The 20,654-nt window shown below is 36.3% G+C and overlaps 1 protein-coding gene across 5 annotated transcripts in view; it reads right to left on the bottom strand.

Moving 5' to 3' along the window:
- LOC110824378 (Zinc finger, C3HC4 type (RING finger) family protein) overlaps positions 1-16,424 on the bottom strand; it is an 89,407-nt gene extending 72,983 nt beyond the window's left edge. For 3 of the 5 annotated variants that reach the window (XM_088222070.1, XM_088222071.1, XM_088222074.1), the window contains exons 1-2: positions 15,754-16,424; positions 8,769-9,501 (exon numbers count right to left, since the gene is read on the bottom strand). In XM_088222070.1, coding sequence (XP_088078196.1) covers positions 8,769-9,501; positions 15,754-16,097 — 1,077 coding nt within the window. In that variant the 5' untranslated portion in view covers positions 16,098-16,424. Of the gene's footprint in view, positions 1-4,942; positions 5,080-6,568; positions 6,635-8,768; positions 9,502-15,753 lie in introns of those variants that run through there. The other 2 variants (XM_088222072.1, XM_088222073.1) reach the window with 2 other exon arrangements.
- Between the last annotated feature and the right edge of the window lie 4,230 nt (positions 16,425-20,654).

The raw sequence follows: 20,654 nt of genomic DNA, 5'->3' as shown, positions 1-20,654 counted from the left end.
ACTTGTTCATGAGGTTGTTTGGTTGATCTTGATCAGGGTTTATCAAAACAGGCTTAATGGCTATGGCACTTCCCTGTGTTACCTCTCTCAATAGGCAAAACTTGACAACTCTGATCATGTTTGTTCCAGGGTACAGAAATGATGCCTTTATCGGATGATTCTGCTTTCTCAAATATTCCTATTACAAACGTAGGTATCTATAAGCTAAAAGAATGTGAAAGAGACGAGACTCATTGGTATCGTCATTGATAACTAGAAACTTACCCTTTTCCTTCTCTAGTATTTGGTTTTTATATAGATCACCATCTCTCTTCAGCAGGTGACACAATTGATGCTTCTCCTCAATCTGCTTACTTATCTGGTCTCCCTGTCAACATTTCTTCTATTTCTTCCTATGATGCTTGTTCCTGGCCGACCTCCTCAAAAGTTCCTTCTTCCTCTATTCTAACATATCAAAGGACAAGGCTGTGGATTCAACTTTCTCCTCGAATCTCCCCTCCTCTGCCACTCTGTCCTTGTTTATGGAATCGAAGGAAGCACCACATGTTGACACGAATATTCTGCTAAATGATTGTATTATTTTTTCCAATATAGTTCTACCATTAATTTCTCTCATAATATTGTGATTATTTAAAATTCCTATAAGTAAAATTTCCTTATTTATACTTAGAAATTCTTATATATATATATATATATATGTGAGTCATTTGTAACAACAAAAATATAGTGGAAATAAAATAAATATTTTTCTCAAATATTTTAGTTTTTTATTTTTAGGGTTTCTTTCAAACCCTAAAACCTTCTCACCAGCCACCCAAACAGAGGGATAGTCTCACCAGGCGGCCAATCGCCCTACTCCGGCGACTATCTCCGACCTACCCGACCAGCCTGCTCTGCCCGACTGCAGCAATTCAAGCGGCATTTCACACGCAGCTCTCTGGTTTGCGTTTCCGACTCATCCAGTCCACGTACTCGACTCATCTGATCCTTTGTTCACAATCCTCTGCTTGCTCTGCCCGACTACAGTAGTTCACACGGCCTCTCGTGCGCAACCCTCTGGTTCACGTTCCGATCCGTCCGCTTGCAGTTGTTCGTGCTGCTTCCTTCTCTGGTTCATGCACAACCGACTCGCCTCGACCCTCTGGCTTCACGCAGCTTCCTTCTGGTTCCTTCACACGACGTTTGGTTCCTTTGCGCACACCCACCCAGCACAACTTTTGGTTCGCACACGGCCGCTGCTCCTTTGCCAGGTTCCCCTCGCGCACAGCGTCTAATTTGTTGGGTTTCCTCGGCAGCTCCTCTAGGTTGCTTCGGTTTCAACTTCTGATTTAGCTTCTGATTCTGCTATTTTTCTACTGTTCTAGCAAAGAGTCATTCATCAGTTTTTTGGTTTTCTTTTATTGTTCAGCCTCCTCTTTCTTTTGCAATCTCGTGTTCCGTTCCAACAAGGGCTCTCTCTGTTTTTGTGAACAGCTATTGCGTTCCAACGCACACTTCAACTCGTCTCTATTTGTAGCGTTTTTGGCATCTTTGGTACTGATCAAAATAACTTTTCTATCTTGTTAAGATTAGCAGCTGAGTATTGTTCTTTCTCTATCTCCAGTTATTTTTTAAATAATTACATGAGTGAAGAAATTAGTTATTCCAAGTTCGGGAAACCATTCATCAACTATTGGTAAGTCAAAAATGTCAACTCAGGTATTGCTCCTCTCCCTACTATTTTCAATTCTGATACTTAAATTATACACTCTGAAGCTAACAGACACATGATAGACTTTTCTAAAGACTTCCTAACCTATTTTCCGTATACTCAATGGAAAAATGTTTGTCACAAATAGATCATATACTCCTGTATCTAGAATAGGTTTCATTATTTGTACTCCAACCATTACACTGTCTTCAATCCTTCATGTGCCTAATTTTTCTGACAGTCTCTTATCTATTCGCGCCCTTACTAAAGATCTTAATTATAAAATTGAATTTTGTCTTGACCATTGTGTCCTTCAGGATTTTCAAATAGAAAAGACGATTGGTACTGGTAGACTGCATGATGGATTATACATTTTCAATAGAAGTCGAAGTGGAATTGGGAATCAAGCTGCCTTCGGAGATACGAATGTCATTAGAGAAATCCTACAGTTGCATCGACGATTGGGACATTCTTCCTTTTTTACTCTAAAAAAATTATATCCCACATTATTTAAAAGCACTTCTATAAATTTCTTATTTTGTTATTCATGTGAGCTAACTAAACATAAAAATAGCTCATATTATATGAGTAACCATTGAACTTTTACCTTTTTTACGACCATTCACTTTGATATTTGGGGACCTACTCAGAATACATTCTTATCTGATCATAGATGGTTTATTACTTTAATTGATTGTTGTACTAGATTAATATGGATTTATCTGTTAAAAGCCAAAAGTGAAGTGTTCTCATACTTTCAGAAATTTTATAAAATGGTATATATACAGTTTGATGCTCAAGTTTTAAGATTTTAAGAACAAAAAATGGTACAAAATATATAGATGGTGAATTCCGTGCCTACTTGAAGTCTAATAGGATAATTCACTAGACAAATTGTACCCACACCAATGATTGCTAAAAGAAAAAACAGACACATATTAGAGATAACTCGATCATTAATGTTCCCTATGAATCTACCTAAAAGTTATTAGGGAGATGTAGTTCTCTCAGCTGTCTCCCTTATTAACAAAATGTCTTTACAGGTTTTTTATTTTAGAAGTCTTATAAACATTTTGCAATGTACAAATTCTTATATTGTTCCCCCCAAAAGTGTTTGAATGTATTCGTTTTGTCCATACTAGAAATGTGAATAAGTTAGAACCTAAAACTCTTAGGTGTGTATTTGTTGGATAATTTCCTACTCAAAAGGGTTACAAGTGTTATCATCCACCATCTAAAAAATATTTTGTGAGTATAGATGTTACTTTTAGAGAATCTGACCTATACTCAACTCCACTCCAACACCTCTTTAGGGAGAGAGTGAAATGGAAGAGGTGATGACCAATTCGATAACCCTTAACAGTCATATTTAGGAGGAGAATTGTAACACCCAGCCTATCACTGTGCTAAAATGATTAGGAAACTCTATTTATTTAGGTTTTTGGCTGTTTCAAACTTAAGTTAATTTACGTTGTTTAGCATTTCTCGATATTCGTGATTTTGATCTACTTTTATTTTTATTTTTTATTTTTATTTTTATTTTATTTTATTAATTTATTTTTATTTTATTTTAAATTATTTTTATTTTATTTCAAATGGAAAAATTTAGAAAAAAATCGGAAAACGGCGAAATGGGATAAAACCAGCTCGCGGGAAAGATCCCGCGAGAAAACTGCTTGCCCGAGCGGGTGCTGGGCCCTATGCGCGCGGACATGCATGCCTAGTGGCTGCAGGGTGTGCGCGTTGTGTGCACCTCCCATTCGTGCACACGGCACGAGATCAAGACCTGCACACGCGTCCTGTTGCACGCAGGCAGGCCGTCTGCGCGTCACTTCGCGCACGGACTGGTGCCGCACACTGTGTGCCCACCGTCCGCACAGCAAGCCTGTGCGGACAGGCACTGTGCGCCTGGGGCCTGCACGCAATAGACTATGCGCACAGCACCCAGTACGCCTAGGCCCTGCGCACGCAGCAGTAGGCCTGTGTGCCTGCAGGCTAGCCTAGAGCACACCAGCCGAGCACTGCCACCTCAAGTAGTACACCGCCACTACCTTAGGTGGCGCACCGCTGCTGCCAGTGGAGGAAATTTTTCTCCCTCATTTTTCGTGCCAAGAATCTTTTTCTCCTCTTTCCTCACTGAATTTCGCTACTTAGTGCGAATCCAACGGTTTTGAAATTCTATAAATTATCTTTCCCCTTCCCTTCCTCTCCACACTTTCATTTCTTCCATTTTTCAAGATTTAGAGAGAGTGAGAGAGAGAAAAAGAGAAACAGTAAAATAGTGAGAGAATAAAAGAAATGAACAAAGTGAAAAAGAAAACATCAAGGTTTCAATGAGAAATCTAATATTACCTTCGACGTCTTAAAGAGTATTTTTAGATAAACAAGTTTAATATGATTGTTATTTTATCTATTTTGCATGTCTCTATATTCAAATGAGTTGAATTGTTTTGATTTTCAAGCATGTTATATGAATTACTGACACTTGATGAATTTGCATATAATAAATGAAAATGTAATCTGTAATAATAAAATAAAGAAAAAGAGAAAAGTGGAATGAAGTCTGTGTGGTCCAAAATATGTCTGTATTGATATGTATATTGTATCAAATGTGTCGTTAAACCCTTTATCTCTAAGGAGTAGCTGTTTCCCCCTCCCCTATCTGATTTAAAAAGATGTAAAATGACCGCTCCCAATAGACGATGGCGTGCCCTTTGAAGAGAGTGGTATCGCACTATCTGTATTGGTCACTCGTGGATAAGTAATGTCATAACTATAGATATTTATTAGGACCACTATGGTTGATATGGCTATGATCATAGATCATACCATAATTTGGCCAGCCAGAAATGGGCCTAAGCAAATTGCCGTATCTGTATCTGATCTGCTCATTTCATTTGGGTAGTTGAAAATTTGTATCTATCCTCATATATAGAAGTTTATAATGACTTCGCAAAACATGATACGAAATATCTGTGCATTTTATAATTTATTTGATTTTCTCTATTATTTGACATGATACGTGTATATTTGATTTTTTGTGTTAACGTACTATTTTGATATTTAAATAAATTATTTCCTTTTTTAGTAATGAGTTAGGTCAACAAGGAAGCTAAACTGTGAGATAAAATAATAAACTTTTGAAATTTTATGATGTTAATTTAATACCGTTTTTTTTACTGAGCATATGAAACTCACTTTTTCCATTTTTCCCATATGAGGAAGAAAATGAGAAATCACATGCATACCTACCCTTGGAAGTCTATGAGAATCCCGTGGATTCACAAGTCTGAGTGCATGACTATTCCCGCACTCTGATAAATTCCAGTAGCGTAGTGAAAGAAATAGCGCTTATGTTTTGTATTTTGTTGCCACTTCTGGGCTCAGTGATGTATGTATTTGGAACATCATATATATTTGTAAGGGATTTATTAAGCTTTGATTCCGCTGCATAAATATTATTATGTACTCATTATTCTGAATCTTTATCTGACACCCATTTGTCTTAATTAGCACCTGCGATGTCACAAGAATTCTATGTCAGAACTTATTTAAGAAGAAAATGTTAGACGACTGACTAAACCAGATTTGAAGAGATATTCGATGAGAGATAAGATAAGAAAAGCCATTATGCAGTCTATCTCGAGTCAAAAATCTTCTTCAGTTCCTAAAGATACTGATAAGTCTTTGTTTTGTGAATTATATAATAAACTCATTATTCTTAGGAAAGGAATCAGAACTTACACTAAGCATCTTATATCTAACTTTGTTTCTTATAACTCCCTATCTCCATACTATAGAGCCTTTGTCTTATCTGTTTTCTCTGTGTCTATTCCACAGGATTTGAAAAAAGTTTTTTGAGATCTCAAATGGAAGGAAAAGATGATTGAAGAAATGAAAGTCTTCGCATAAAATGAAATATGGGAGCTTGTTTTAACCCCCCCAAAAATAGAAGACAGCTGGTTGTAAGTGGGTATTCATTATAAAACACAAAGCAGATGGGTCGACTAAAAGATACAAACCTACACTAGTGGATAAAGGGTTTACTCAAACCTATGGAGTTGACTACCGAGAAACCTTTACACCTATTGTAAAAATGAACACAATCAAAATATTACTATCCTGCGCTGCTAATCTTGATTGGAACTTACACTAATTTAATGTAAAAAATGTCTTCCTCCATGAAGACTTAGAAGATAAAGTATATATGAAAATTCTACCAATATTTAAAGATAAAAGGAAACAAAGGAAAGTTTGCAATTTAAAAAATGTCTTAAATGGACTGAAGCAATCTCCAAGAGCATGGTTTGAATTCCAAAGACATATGATTTCTTTCGGATATCAACAAAACAATGTTGATCATACCCTATTCATCAAGCATTGTGAAGGTATGATTACTATTCTCATTATTTATGTGGATGATATTGTGGTGATTGAAAATGATACAAATGAGATGACTTAATTAAAGGAACTTTTTGTTCAAAAATTTGAAATCAAAGATCTAGAAAACTTGCAGTACTTCCTAGGAATTGATGTTGTCAAATCTAATAAAATAATCTTCATTTCTCAAAAAAAGTATAAACTAAACTTGCTAAAAGATACTGGTATGATGGGTTACAAGTCAGCTGAATCCTCAATTGAAAATAATCATAAATTACAAACAGGCAGCAGTACATCAGTTAATATGAGAAGATATCAAAAATTAATTGAAAAACTCATTTATCTCTCACATATCAAACCAGATATAGCAAATGTAGTAAGTTTATTGAATCAATACATGCATGATTCTCGCGAGATTCATTTACATGTCGTCTTTCGAATACTAGATATATAAAATCTGAACTAGGAAAATGTTTACTCTTCTCCAGAAATGGTCACCTTAAGATAGAAGCATTTACGGATATCAATTGAGCTGGATCTCCGAATGATAGAAAGTCAACCACCGGTTACTGCACATTCGTTAGAGGTAACTTGCTTATATGAAAAAGCAAGAAACAGAGTATAGTTGTCCGTTATAGCGCTGAATCTAAATATAGAACAATGGCCCAATGGATATGTGAATTATTATGGGTACAAAACTAATGAAAGAATTAAAACTATTTAAAGAAGAAAATCTATCATTGTTTTGTAACAATAAAGCAGTTATTAATATTGCCCAAAATCCAGTTCAACAGGACCGGACAAAATGCATTAAGATTGACCATTACTTCATAAAAGAAAAAGTAGTTGATGGCTCCTTTATGTTTATATCATGTGTTTTCTAACAATCAAGTGACAAATATTTTCACCAAAGGACTTTACAACAAAATTCTTCAAAATTTGATATGCAAGTTGAACATACGCGATATCTTTGCACCAATTTCAGGAGAAGTGTTGACGAATATTATGTTTCCTAAATGACCGTATTATTTTTTCCTACATAGTTCTGCTATTAATTTCTCTCATAATATTGTGATTATTTAAAATTCCTATTATAAGAAAAATTTCTTTATTTGCACTTACAAATTTTTGTATATATATGAATCATTTGTAACAACAAAATATATTGGAAATAAAGTAAATATTTTTCTCCAAACTTCTACACCATATTTCCTGTTTCCACCTTTTTGTGCTCAAAACATAGTGAAGTCTAACCATTTTCCCCTCCACCCGTCGCTGGAATTTATGTCCTTTACTTGCAATTTTTTTGCTTGCTCACTACAAAAGGGTCAGTATCTCCGGCTTGAAGGAAACATCTTGGCGTTTGCAGGGTTTGGCAACAATGATGGACTTGAGCTGGCCCCATCCAGCATGTGGCTGATTCCTCCTTTCTCCCCTTGCACCACTGATACCCTCTAGGCACTTCTCCTCCACATCCAATGATTCTGCTTTCTCCTTTCTAGGCCTCCAGGCCAATGGACTTGGAATAATCTTTCGTCCCCAAGCCTCACATATGGGTGTCCTAGGCTTGAGTTTTTTTGGGCTTGCAGTCTAGAAAATGTTGATGGGCCCCTTTTGACACTGAACCCATTTGTGCTTGCTTCCTTAGAATCCATTTTTTTGGTCTTTTACTGAGTAGATTTTGGGATCCATCTTACTCGTCTGTTATGAAAATCATTAGCTGAAATTTGAAGAGAAAAATCTAAAAGTTGTTCATTTATCTTCCCCTTATCCTCCCCTCACCAAATCCTCTTATTTTGAGTCAAATGAAGATTATGTAGAACAATTGTAGAATTCTTGAAAATGGAAACTGATTGGCCCTCTCCCTACTCACCTCTTCCCTGATTGGAAACTATGCTGCAGGCAGAAAGATCCAGATTATATCTTGGACCTATCGGATTATGATTTCCTTCAACCACGTCCCTGTTCTCTTTTCTATCAGCAGTTGGCACCTATAACAATTCTGATCGTTGGTCTCCAAGCTTTGTAGCACCGCCCCTCTACCCTCTGGAATGCAAATTTTGGTTGCAATTCGGGCTCCTCCATACCTTGCTAATTCGAGGAACCAATCTCCTCTATTGTTTTGCACCTCTGCCAACAAATAACCATTCTCCATCCTACATACCGGAGAGTATATAATATTCTTCCCAGTAAAGTAATTATACAGTTTCACAACCATTTTGATTCCAAATGGTTTAGTTTAATCTCGAGCACCTGTTCTTCAATTTATACTCCACCATTCAGCCATTGACCAGCAACGAATCAGACTCGTTCTAAATACCTTACTCTCAATCTGAAATTCATCCCTGAATTTGCCTTTAACTCACATTTCAGTCCCTATTCCATACTCAAAAAATCTTACTGACCTTTTTTTTAATAGAAAAAGAAACTTTATTAAAATAAAAGGAGTGAAGTCTTACTAGAAACAGTAGAAAATCTTACTAACCTTATGAGTATGTTCTCTAATGTTTTTGTGTATAAGCATTTGTATATGGGCACCATCCCCTTAGTGCCTTGCAAATAGATATTCTATTTCTTCTCAAAAGATTTAATAACTAAATAGGAAGGAAAAGCTTTAAAATTATAAAACAAAAACATAAAAAGATTCAAGAAAAATGAGAAAGGGAGGAGCAAGAAGATGAGAAGTGTTGGAGATTACATTTCCATCGGATGAATCATCTGAAATGCATGCTGCAATCGATGCCCATGGTAGCAAGTGAATGTCATATTCTTTGGCTGCAGTAGCAGCAAAAAGACCAATTCTACTAGAAGCAGATGCCATTGTCTGAACTATATAAAAAGAATCAATTCTCCTTTTAGATTGGTACTCAGTTATCTCCTCACTCAGGATACCCAATGAATATGCATCAATTTCTCTATCAGTGGAAATCTGTGACCCTGACAATCTCATAAGTGCCTGCCGATGCCAAACAATGTCAGCATTTGCTGAGCAAATAGAACATGAATAGAGCTTCCTCGGGTCCAAATCTCCCACATTCCAAATGTATATTTCAATAGATAATATATTTTTGAGAAAGAGTAATGAGAAAACCCCTTCATCAAAAAGCTGAGCAAACATCAAAGAAATGTCATCTTCCATATATGCTTGCCTTGATAATCTACTTCTCGCTGCCTGATCTGCATTCCTCAAAGGGAAACGGAATAAAGTTCCCCCAAAAGGACTTCTCATATCACAACCAAAAGCACAATATGGAAAGAACTGGTCTTTATATAGTGAAATGGCTGAAGAACTAACGTACTCAATTCTCTTTCCAGGATTTGCTGCAGAAACATTTGGAAGATAGGCACCTTGAGGATCAAATAGTACCACATATTTGCCACTCACGAAGGAGGGCAAATCAGTCAAATGATACACTGAATTGAACCCAACCCTAAAAGAAAAAAAATTGAACATATCAGAACATAGAGCTATTGAAAAAGAAATTCATACAGCATGAAAATAGAAGAGGAAAGGTTTTCAGGTAATCAAGCAACTAACATGGGCACATACATACTAGCTGTTGAAATATAGTAAGACTGTAGATATGATAGCTCAATGCATTTATAAGAAAATATGTGTATTTATTTTTTCTCATAATACACAAAGCTAATAAGAAAGATCGCTAGGAAATATGTCAACTAGGTCAACCATTTTTGTATGTATGTATCATTTTCTCCTAATAAACATACAAAGAAATATTTTCCCCAAATCAACATCGTGTGAGCCTTGAAGTCTGGGTTTCAAGACTGACCCCTGCTTATCCTACTTATTCTCCTGCCTGGCTGTTTGTGCTTATCTACTTATTCTCCTGCCTGACTGTTTGTATCTGTAATTGTGCTGCCAGTTTATCTCCTTAATCAGCTCTTATGAAATTAAACTTTTAAGAAAATTGATCACCTAACTCGATCATTTAACATGATATCAAAGCATAAACTGCTGTCCTAGTTGGGGAGTTGCTGTTGTTGTTCACTACCCTATTTGAGCAATCAAACCATGCCGTTGCTTTTGAATCTACGTCCTCTTTGAGCTGCCCCAGCATGTGCAAGAGTATTGTTAATGTTCTGCAGGTGCCAGAAAATCTGAATGAGTCGGAAAATCAGAACCAAATAGTTCCCTTCACTGGCAAGGTTCATAGAAGGTTCATTCATGGAAAGAAGCAGCAGGCTTAAAAATAAATTCCTATATTAAATTTGTAATAGTAGTCACCTAAATAGTAAAATAATTTTAGATATAATTTCTAATTTATTTAGAAATCTAAACTTAATTATCATACGTTACTAGCATCTATAAAATTATTACAAAAGCACTTTTTTTTAGATTGAGTTTAGGTGTTGCTTTCTTTGACAAAAACAAATTCTGGATGCATTCCTTATAGCTAACAAAGTGGTTAAAAGCAAACAAGGAAAGTTTTGTTCTGAAGCTAGACTCCAAAAAGGCAAATTGTAGGGTGAATTGGGATTTCTTGGATGTAGTGATAGAGCGAAAAGGTTTTGAATCTAGATGGAGGAAATGCATACAAGGTTGTTTATCATCTGTCTCTTTCGCAGTTATAGTTAACGGTACTGCTCATGACTGGTCTCAAGGTATCCAGGGTACAAGACAAGGTGATCTCCTCTCTTTTTTTCTTTGACATTGGTTGTCGATGAATGGAGTAAACTGCTGATTAGGGGATCAGAATGGGGGGCTGTAAAACAATTTGCATGGTTGAGAATTATACAGCTGAGGCTTATCATCTTCAATTCGCTGATGACAATTTTGTTCCCATCGCATAATAATAGATCTATTACAAATGCACTCATGTTAGTGAATGAGTTTGAGCATATTTCTGGTCTCTGCATGAACATGACTAGAAGTGGTTTGGCAGGAATAAATATAGCAAATAGTACAGTTAGCAACCTTGCTGAGGCAATAGGATGCAAGAACCTAGCATGTCCTATCACTTGTTTAGGCATCCCCCTAGGCAGCAACCCTAGGTGTAAGTCCTTTTGAAGATGGCTTTTTTTTTGTAAAGTGTCTAAGCGGTTGTTAAAGTGTCTAGGCAGTTAGAGAGTCGGAAAAGGGGTCTTTTTTCAATTGGGGGTAGTGTATCATTAATTCGATCATGTCTTTCTAGTATTGATTTCTACTACATGTCTTTGTTTAAGGTCCCTGTGGGAATGATTGAGAGACTAGAGGAGATGATGAGAACGTTTCTTTAGAAAGGGGATGGAGAGGAAAAGAGAGATCATTTGGTGAAATGGAATATGGTGTAAGTCTAGAACATTTGGAGGTTTGATCATCGAAAACCTTATCTAGGAATTTTTCATAATCGGTTAAGTGGTTATGGCATTTACTGCAGGAACCAAATTCTTTTGGCATATAGTGATCAAAAATATCCATAGGACTCTATGGAATGGGCGGGACGCAGTCGCCGGAAGTTCCACTCAACATAAAAACCCATGGAAGGCCATATCCAATTTGCTCCCTGTCTACACATCTCTAACCCGTTACATGTGAAAGATGGCTCCAAGGTCCTTTTCTGGGAGGACCATTGGATGGATGAAGGCCCCTTGAGTAATCTATTTCCTCGCCTATTTTGAGTTTACCACTTCAGAAAAGCCCCAATTGAGAGAATAAGGCTTTTAAAGGCTTGTAATATGGGAGATATTGTAACATGTGAGAATAAGGCTTCTAAAGGCAAGGGGAGTAGAATAGGCAATCCTGAAAAATTATTTTTAGAATTAACTGTTATGGCTAACTGCTTCTGTAATGTTCAAATAGTCTGTCTTCTTCAAGGACAGATAATAAATTATCTCAAGTAGAAAGTTTCCTCACTCTAGAGATCGTAAGATTCTCTCTCTCATATAAGCCCTTAATTCTAATCTACAAATAAGTGAAGCCAGAAAAACCCAAAAGAATGCTTCTCTTTTCAATTTTGTTGTTCACAGTCCCACAAAAAGATCCATCAGTAGGAACCCTAACAAATTGGTTGAATTCCACGTTTGAGAAATTTCTGCAGACTTATTAGGAAGACAGAGAACAAGATAAAATAAACTGTCAAGTTTTTGAGGGAAGATTTGAGGAATTATCAGCCAGAACTGCCTAGCAGGAGTCCGGTGAAGGATGCTGCCAGGCGGACCACCATTAGCCATGCCATACAGGGGCACTAACTCCATTCCGCATTCCGCATGACCTACATGAAGAAGAAAATATCCAGTGTGAGCAGACCCCTCTATGCGCACCGTGTAACCCTGCACAGGTGCCTCTGTGCGCCCAACGCAAACCTGCAGCGGCTGCAAACCACTAGCATACTGAGCGCTCCTTTCTGGATCATTACACCAAACTGGACTTTCCCGTTCCAGTGATTCCGGTGATCCTCTACCCTGGTTGGGAATATGTAAATACTTCTTTAGCCACCTGTTAACTGCCGATGAGGAGAAAGTGTCCCTAGCCTTCTTCCATTTGGAATTGAAAACGCAGTAGTGGTTCCTCAATTTGGATCACGACTGGCCTCTTCTCTCTTGGTCAAAATTTATGAAGTTCTGCCAGTTGCTTTTTGGGTGCCAGTATGGAGTAATAAACTGGGGGAGTTGAGCAAAATGAGGCAAACTGAAAATGTGGCTGAGTATTAAAGCCAATTTGAGTTACTGTTGGCGAAGGCAAGTATACTTCAAAACAGGAAGTAGAAATTTTTTTAAGCGGGTTAAAAATCATATTGCAAGGGAAGTGGCGTTGCAATATGTGAGTGTGTAAGTATCAAAAATATGTATTATGTATTGGAAATTGAAGGAGTCATAAAATGTGAGAATAAGCCTTTAAAGACAAGTGTGCCAGAATAGGCAATCCTGGAAAGTTATTTCTAAAATTAATTATATCAGGTAACTGCTTCTGTAATGTTAAAACAGTTTGTCTTCTTCAATGACAAATTACATATGGAGAATTATTTCAAGTAGAGTACTTCCTTACTCTAGAGCTAATAGGGTATTACTCCCAAACGAGTCCTTAATTCTAATCTAAAACTAGATAAATGCAAAAGAACCAAAAAAAAGCACTTCTTTTCTTACTGATTTCGTTGTTCACCGTCCTATGACAAGCTCCATCAATAGGGACTCTTAACACATTGCCATACAGCTAATCGGGCCTCAATTGTTATCTCCGTCACTAGATTAGAATTCTCTGTCTGCAGCCCCAATAGCTAAGAACCTTTCTGGAACTTTCTGTTTTGGGAACTCAAATTCTCTCATTACAGTAGCTAGTCCGTAGGATATTTACATCAGTTCATCTCTTGCATTAAAAACGTTCTATATGTTCCCAAATCATCCACCAACCTCATATCTACACAAGAATTCACTCACGATATAAATTAGAATGTTCTTTTCTATCTTTCTTACTGTATATTTCATAACCAAATTTTGAAGAACAAGATTAGACTTGCTAGGGAACAAAACAAGTTTTACTATCTTGAAGAATCAGACAAATCGAACTTAGTTAAAAATAAGTTATCTGCCACTTTTCTCATCATCCAATAAAGACTATATTCACTTGACCATTTTATACTTGAGTACCTATATTTCAGAATTTTAAGAAAAAATACATTTTCCTCTTGTTTGAGGGACTGAATGTTGATCAGTTTTATTTTGATGTGTATGAATTTATAGAACACAAATGTGTGCCCTTTCCAATCCATAATCGAAGAAGCTCTGTCCCACTTTACTTGATCCATACTGATATCCAGGAACACTTTTCTAAGTGTATCTAGGTCATAATCGTTTTTTTATATGATGATTGCAAGAGTCTCTCGATTCACAATCAGTTTGCAAAATTATATACAAGCACAAAATATGCTTCCATCCATGATTCACAATCAGTTTGCAAAAGATTCTGATCTGATAAGGCACTTGAGTATTTCAACCAAACTCTATGTCCATTTTTTAAAAAAGAATGATTTATCAATGAATCTTATGCCCAAAACTCCACAACAAAATAAAGTAGCAGAAAGGACAAATTATCTGCTAAACATGACGAGTGTTTCTTTTTCACTAAAATGTTCCTAAAACCTATTGGGAGGAAGTTTTATTTACTGCGACTTACATAATCAATCATCTAGTTTCACGTGCTTTGGGGTTTAAAGCACCAACAGAGACACTTTCTCAATTTATGTCAACCTAAACCCAGAAAATAACTCATCTCAAGAGTCTATAGCTGCACTGCGTTTATCCATTTTCGTCAGTGAATCTGCATACTTTATTCATTTGATTTGATTTGTTATAATTAGCTTTTTGGTTTTTCTCTTTGTAACAATTATACGTACCCATTACCCATGTATATGCTCTTTCTTACTATAAAAGAAATTATGTTTCTCTCTAAATTCCTCAATAGTGGTGGCGCTGAAGCCATTAAAAATTGTTTAGACTTAGTAGGAAACTAAATCTGGAGAGAATGGTGCTTGAGCCAAATTAAAAAGGTGCCTTTTAGGTTTAGTGGGTGACTCAGCATAAAGAAGATTCTACCTCAATGTAATAATATGCTGGTTGTATATTATCTATGAAAAAACACTGCATATTACTTTTCCTCATGAAAGTGAAGTAATTTAAATCCATGGCGCATGGCAGTTCAAATAGTAGAATTGTATCAATCGACCCTAAAACCATTTGTTTGTTTTTCTATCATCTGTATTGATTTGTTTTATTTATTTTAATTTGTGAATTTTAAAACATAACATTCTACTTGGATCACCTGTTCATCCCAACTAAGTGCCTACTATTTCTGCCAACAAGGAACACATAAATGTAAAAAGAATAAATTAAAGACCTTTTCAACCATGTGCTTGGAAGAGGGAATAGAATTTTAAAGAAGAGAAACAGATGTCTCTTCAAGTTGTTTAGCACTGGATGAAGACAAAAAGAACAAAGGAAATCCAGATAATAAAAGACCCTTTCTAATGAGATGAAAAACATGTCTATGACATTAGTTTCCAATACTTTTAAGGAGAGAGGAAGAGATGGATAAGTTAGTAAAAGTGCTGTCTGTTTAAACTTACCATTTGCTTCCCAGTTACCTTTCTATCCTACAACCAAATTTAAAAGAAAAAAGAAATACCACTTGCCAGTTTTTTCCCTCTCCCTATTACTTCATTCTCCCACTAAAAACACCTCAAGGAAAGAGTGGCGGAACATTCTCTTTTCTGGAGTAATAACCCTCCTTCAAGTCAGCTAAGGGAGATTTCACTGAGAGCTTTGAACGGCAACAAGAGAAAACACTGCTTAGACTTCCAGCAATTACACATAAGAACACTTCAACCTTCTCTTGTTGCTTTAGTTCGGAAAACAAGCATCTTTATCATCCAATAAATATGTAGCTTTTTAAAAGTATCTCAACTAGCTTATATACTAACTCCACTCCACATTCCAGTCATACCAAAGCAACACGCCAAAAAAAAAAAGGAATGCATAACAATAACAAAAGAGCTCTATGATCCAGTATATCCCGATCAAAATCCAAAAGTAGTTTCTGTATATTACTAACTGAACAGTATAATCAAGGCCCATTCATCATTCATAGAATAACGCTACACAAAACTCCTTCAGCAGATCAAGAGTGTACTTATACATGCGTGCGTTTATGTAAACGATATGCATATTTATACATAGATTTCTAAAATTACCCGAAACGCCCTGTCTTCCAGGCTTCGCCATGCTTGCTGCTACCCCCAATTCGAGAAATACTAACAAAATCCTGCTCAGTGAAGACCGCGTCGTTATAGGCCAACAATGCCGGACCCTGCCACTGGCCCAAAGAATTGGAAAGCAAAGACTCCGAGCCGTGAGAACGACGGTCTAAGCAGAGGCAGATTCGGGTGGCGCCAGCATCATCGGCGTTTTGTATAAGCTCCTTTAACACGGTGGTGCCCTCCGGGTAGTTCAGAAGGACCTCCCGGATCCGCCGGGTGAGGTCCACCTTTTGCCCGAAGTCTTCCAGAAACACCGATTCTTGCGTCGATGAGTCCATTATCTCCGTCGTCCGGTGAGTTCTGACTTTATTTGGTAAAAGAAGCGGGCTCTGGAATTATACCATGAAGATTGGAGTATGTGCAGCTTTAACAGCGAAAGCTTGCTTGTACTGCAAGAACATGAAAGGAAACCGGGTGGGAAGAGAATGACTTGGCCTGATCGGAATTCGGAGGTAAAGGCCGGCCGAATCTTCTGTCTTTTGTTTTGGTCTCAGCGATTGTCGGTGAATCCTGATGGAATTTCCATTTTACTGCCGAGGAGACATTTCGAATGGGTTTTCTTTTCAGCTCATACTATATGTTTTTTGTTTCCGCATGACTCTGATTGCTCTCTGCACAATTTTAATTTACTTCTTTATTATTTATTATTTATATATTATTTTCATTATATTTAAAAAGTTTAAAAATATATGTTGATCTATAATTTAAATTTAAATTATAAAATTAATAAAAATACAAAGTTTTTACCTTGATAACTTTAGAGTTTTATTCAATTTTTTTATTGAGTGGAGAATTAGTATTTACTTATTAAATTAATTTGTGACATTTTTATCAATTTATTTTCTTGACTTGATTTTAACTTATCAAAATTTTTTTTTATAAAATTTCAATCAATTCATTTAATCATATTATCTTAGTTCTAATTATATATTGATTGCGAATTAAGTATAAAAAATGTTTTAGAGATTAAATTTTTATACTAATTGAAATTGTGTGAATTTTTTATCACATTATTGATCATAGATTCTGCATAATTTAAATTTAAATTATTATTAAAAACAAACTCTATTGCCTTTTTAGATTTTTCTCAACTTATATTAAACAATTAAAGATTAATTTTTTATACGAAGACTTTATTAATTTTGTATTTTACTTATTAATTTATATTCTTAAAATATATATAATTATAATTTATTATTTATAATTTATATTTATTATAAGTTATTTAAATAATTTTTATTTTAATAATTAAAATAATATAATTAATATACAATATTATCACGCACATATGTGCCACACACTTCAAAAACCATCATGCACCAGACCACACAATAAACATAGAATTTTTAGATATCTTACATAATTGTACCAGATCACACAATAATTATAGTGTGTCATACATCTGCACTAAATGAAACAGTAAATACAGTGTACTCAAATTTCACACATACACACACTGATTACATATTTCACATGTTACATATTTCACATGCTTAATAATAAATAAACACACATATAAATACACACCTATGCATATATTACTATAGAGATATGTACCCTTATTACATACATTTACACACATAATGTACACTTATACATGCAAATATTATACATTTACACACACATACTTACATGCACACAAAAAATAACATATTTGTATATATATGCACACACAAGACTTATTAACATGTACACATACACCGATAATATGTACCAATACATACACACACATACAAATTATTCCCACAGTTATATTTGTACACCCACAATCACAATCATGCATACACACACTGATGCAGAACTGGATCAATAATGCAATCCAAAACTCTGTATATACATCAATAATCAGACACTCAAAACCTTAAATAAATCCTCCCTACTTGACTCACACTCAGCAGGGGAGTGAAAACCAAGGTTACAGAAAAAAAATAAAGAACTAGGTTGTAAAAGATGTTGCAAGACTTACCTCGATAAATGGTTCTAATTCCTAGCGCAATAAATCGATCAAAGACTCACTCACTCACTCTTGAAAGCTTGGAAAGTTAAAGTAAGAATACTTAAATTTTATTAATAATATGAATTGTGAATACAAGGGGTGGTGACCTCTATTTATAAAGTTTACCATCCTTATTTGACTTAAATAAGAAAAAAAGAATCCTAATAAAATTCTTAATCCTAAATTGAATAAAAAATTCCATAATTAATTAAAAACAAAAAACAAACTCTTAATTAAATAATTATTTTCTACTTGAGTGGCTAAGACTCTCATTTGGACTCTTCCTTTGTATCCATTTTTTGTCTTGTACTCTAATTCTCTTTCTTTTCATTTTGCAGGTGGCAGCTGGATAGATTGTTCCCTTTCAGAGTTATGAGCGAATCATGAGTGTAGAAGTTAGGTAGGACCCTACCTCCCCTTAACCAGCACAAACTCTGCCATGTTGTGTGATCTTCTTCCTCTTCTCTCTTTTTAATTTTCTTATTATACTCATCTTCAACATTCTTCTTCTCTTCTTTTTCTTATTCTATAGTCATGTAGAATTATTCTTTTTGGATGTAGATTGGGAAACATGTCAATAAATTAAAGGTGGTTTGTGGCAAGGAGGATTCTTATTGAGTTGAGGTGTCACTGCTCTCATAATCTTCCTTCCTCTTTTGCATCTTCATCTGAGCATTCTCTTATGTTATTCTTTATTTGTTTACCTCTGTTTTGCAGGTAGTCAAAGTCCACTGAGATAGCTTAAACCTCCTTAAAGAGAAACATAACTCAGCCTTTCCTAGTTTGGTGTAGCTCCCCCGTGAGTGAGTAGGAATGCACCTCCATATTCTTTTTTTAGTCAAGACTAGATATGGTTGGTGTTTTTCTTGTTTTTTTTTTACCTATTCTTGTAGCTTCTTGGGCTTTAAAGCCGATTTATTAGGTGATCTATCCTTAGACAAAAAGATTGAAAGCTTTTTGGAAGCTTTTGGTACAAACTCGGGTGATAGGTCCCTCTAGAACTTGAATCTTTCTTCCATCTTCTCCCCAACTATCTTATTAGTCTTCTAGGTAAGCATCTTTTCTTATGTCTCTTGTAGCCAGTTTTACCTCATCCTCTCTTTCTTTGAGAGAATTCGTTCTCAAATTGTCATCTATATCAAAAAAGAAAAAATTAGAAACATTAAATATAGTAGAAACTTCGTATTCACCGCGGGTGAGTAGGAATGCACCTCCATATTCTTTTTCTAGTCAAGACTAGATATGGTTGGTGTAACGGCCCCGGAAAATATAAAAAAGAAATGAGTATTTAAATATATCGAATGCGGAAGCGAGATCAAAATTTCAGTTAACATCCCTTACACGAAAAACAAAAAAAAACGTACTTAAAATATAAAAGGTTAAACTAACTAAGAAAGAAAACTCGAAAATAAACTATGCGTATGACTACAGAGTCTCTAGGCATCCCCTTCGTCGTCCTCCTGCGGAACGGGCTCGGGAACCATGTCTTCCTGATCTGAAATGGTTAATTAAGGAGTGAGCTACACTAGCCCAGTAAGAACATCACGATATCTCACCGTCACGGAGATAAAGGTGGGTAGAAAACCACAAAAAGACCAATGGAGCATAATTTACAACAAACTCGCTTATTAACATGAAAACCTTTACCATCCACTTACCTTGGTGGAATTTATGAAAACAATATGAGAAAAACAATAACATCATCATAATCATTGAATAATCTAAGCTGTAAAACATAACACTTATCACGCCTCTTGTAATTCAATCATTGTACAACATATCTTTTTTTTCTCATTTACCAGCCTACTAGTATCCGTGGGGGTCCATAGGGGTTCCGCTACCCGTTAACCTTTAACATTCATAATCAGTTTCCAGGGCCGTCCCCATACCCCGTCCGGTATGGGCGCCAAAACCATGAACCTCAATACCCCGTCCGGTATGAGGGTGAAACGGGCCGTCCCCATACCCCGTCCGGTATGGGCGCCAAAACCATAAACCTCAATACCCCGTCCGGTATGAGGGTGAAACGGGCCGTCCCCATACCCCGTCCGGTATGGGCACCAAAACCATAAGATCTCCATACCCCGTCCGGCATGTGAGACCACAATCCCGGTAGGGTTCCCTACGGACCCGGTCCGTCCACCATCTCCCAGGATATCTAGTCAGGCTGACCCCCATAATACAATTATCAGTCTACACAATCTTTCATTTTTCTTTTCCTTAATCAGCATCATCAATTCACATTTAAACAAGCAAATCGTAATTCATACCAAACAGACAACATACAGTATCAGTTTTTCAGTCATTCAACCCATAATTAATAAAAACGTAGTACATGCACACAAATCTGTAAAATGAACACATCAAACCTCATTTTGCATTTAAAGCTGTAAACAGGCCAAATAACAGTAAATCATCAATCACACTAGACTCGGGCTCCATTAGCAACCTTAAGCAATTTCACACATGCGTTAATTCAAGAAATACCGTTTTATCATTTTGAACTTTAATACCGTGATAGGAAATAGGGTGAGGGGTCCTTACTTGTTTTCGGGATCCGAATACGATTCACAGTGCGCCTGCAGGCTGTCCCTAATTTTCCCTGAATTTTTCCCGGGGAACTGAAACACGCTAACAGTACCTGCACGTGTTCCAAAAAAAATCCAAATTAGGCCCAGGGCCTCTTTCAGCCTAAATCGCAACTCCGGCACGGCGGCTCCGCCGTGCTCCGGCGACGGCGCCGCCGCTGGCGGCGGCGAGTCGCCTCGGGTTGACTGTTTTCGGCCGTTTTTGGCCGAATTCGGCCACACTCGCATTGGTCCTTGTCAGAAAACAACCC

This window comes from Carica papaya, chromosome 6 (genome assembly GCF_054855325.1).
Source record: "Carica papaya isolate Zhongbai chromosome 6, ASM5485532v1, whole genome shotgun sequence".
NCBI lineage: Eukaryota > Viridiplantae > Streptophyta > Magnoliopsida > Brassicales > Caricaceae > Carica > Carica papaya.
This window is presented reverse-complemented; position numbering and strand designations above follow the sequence as displayed.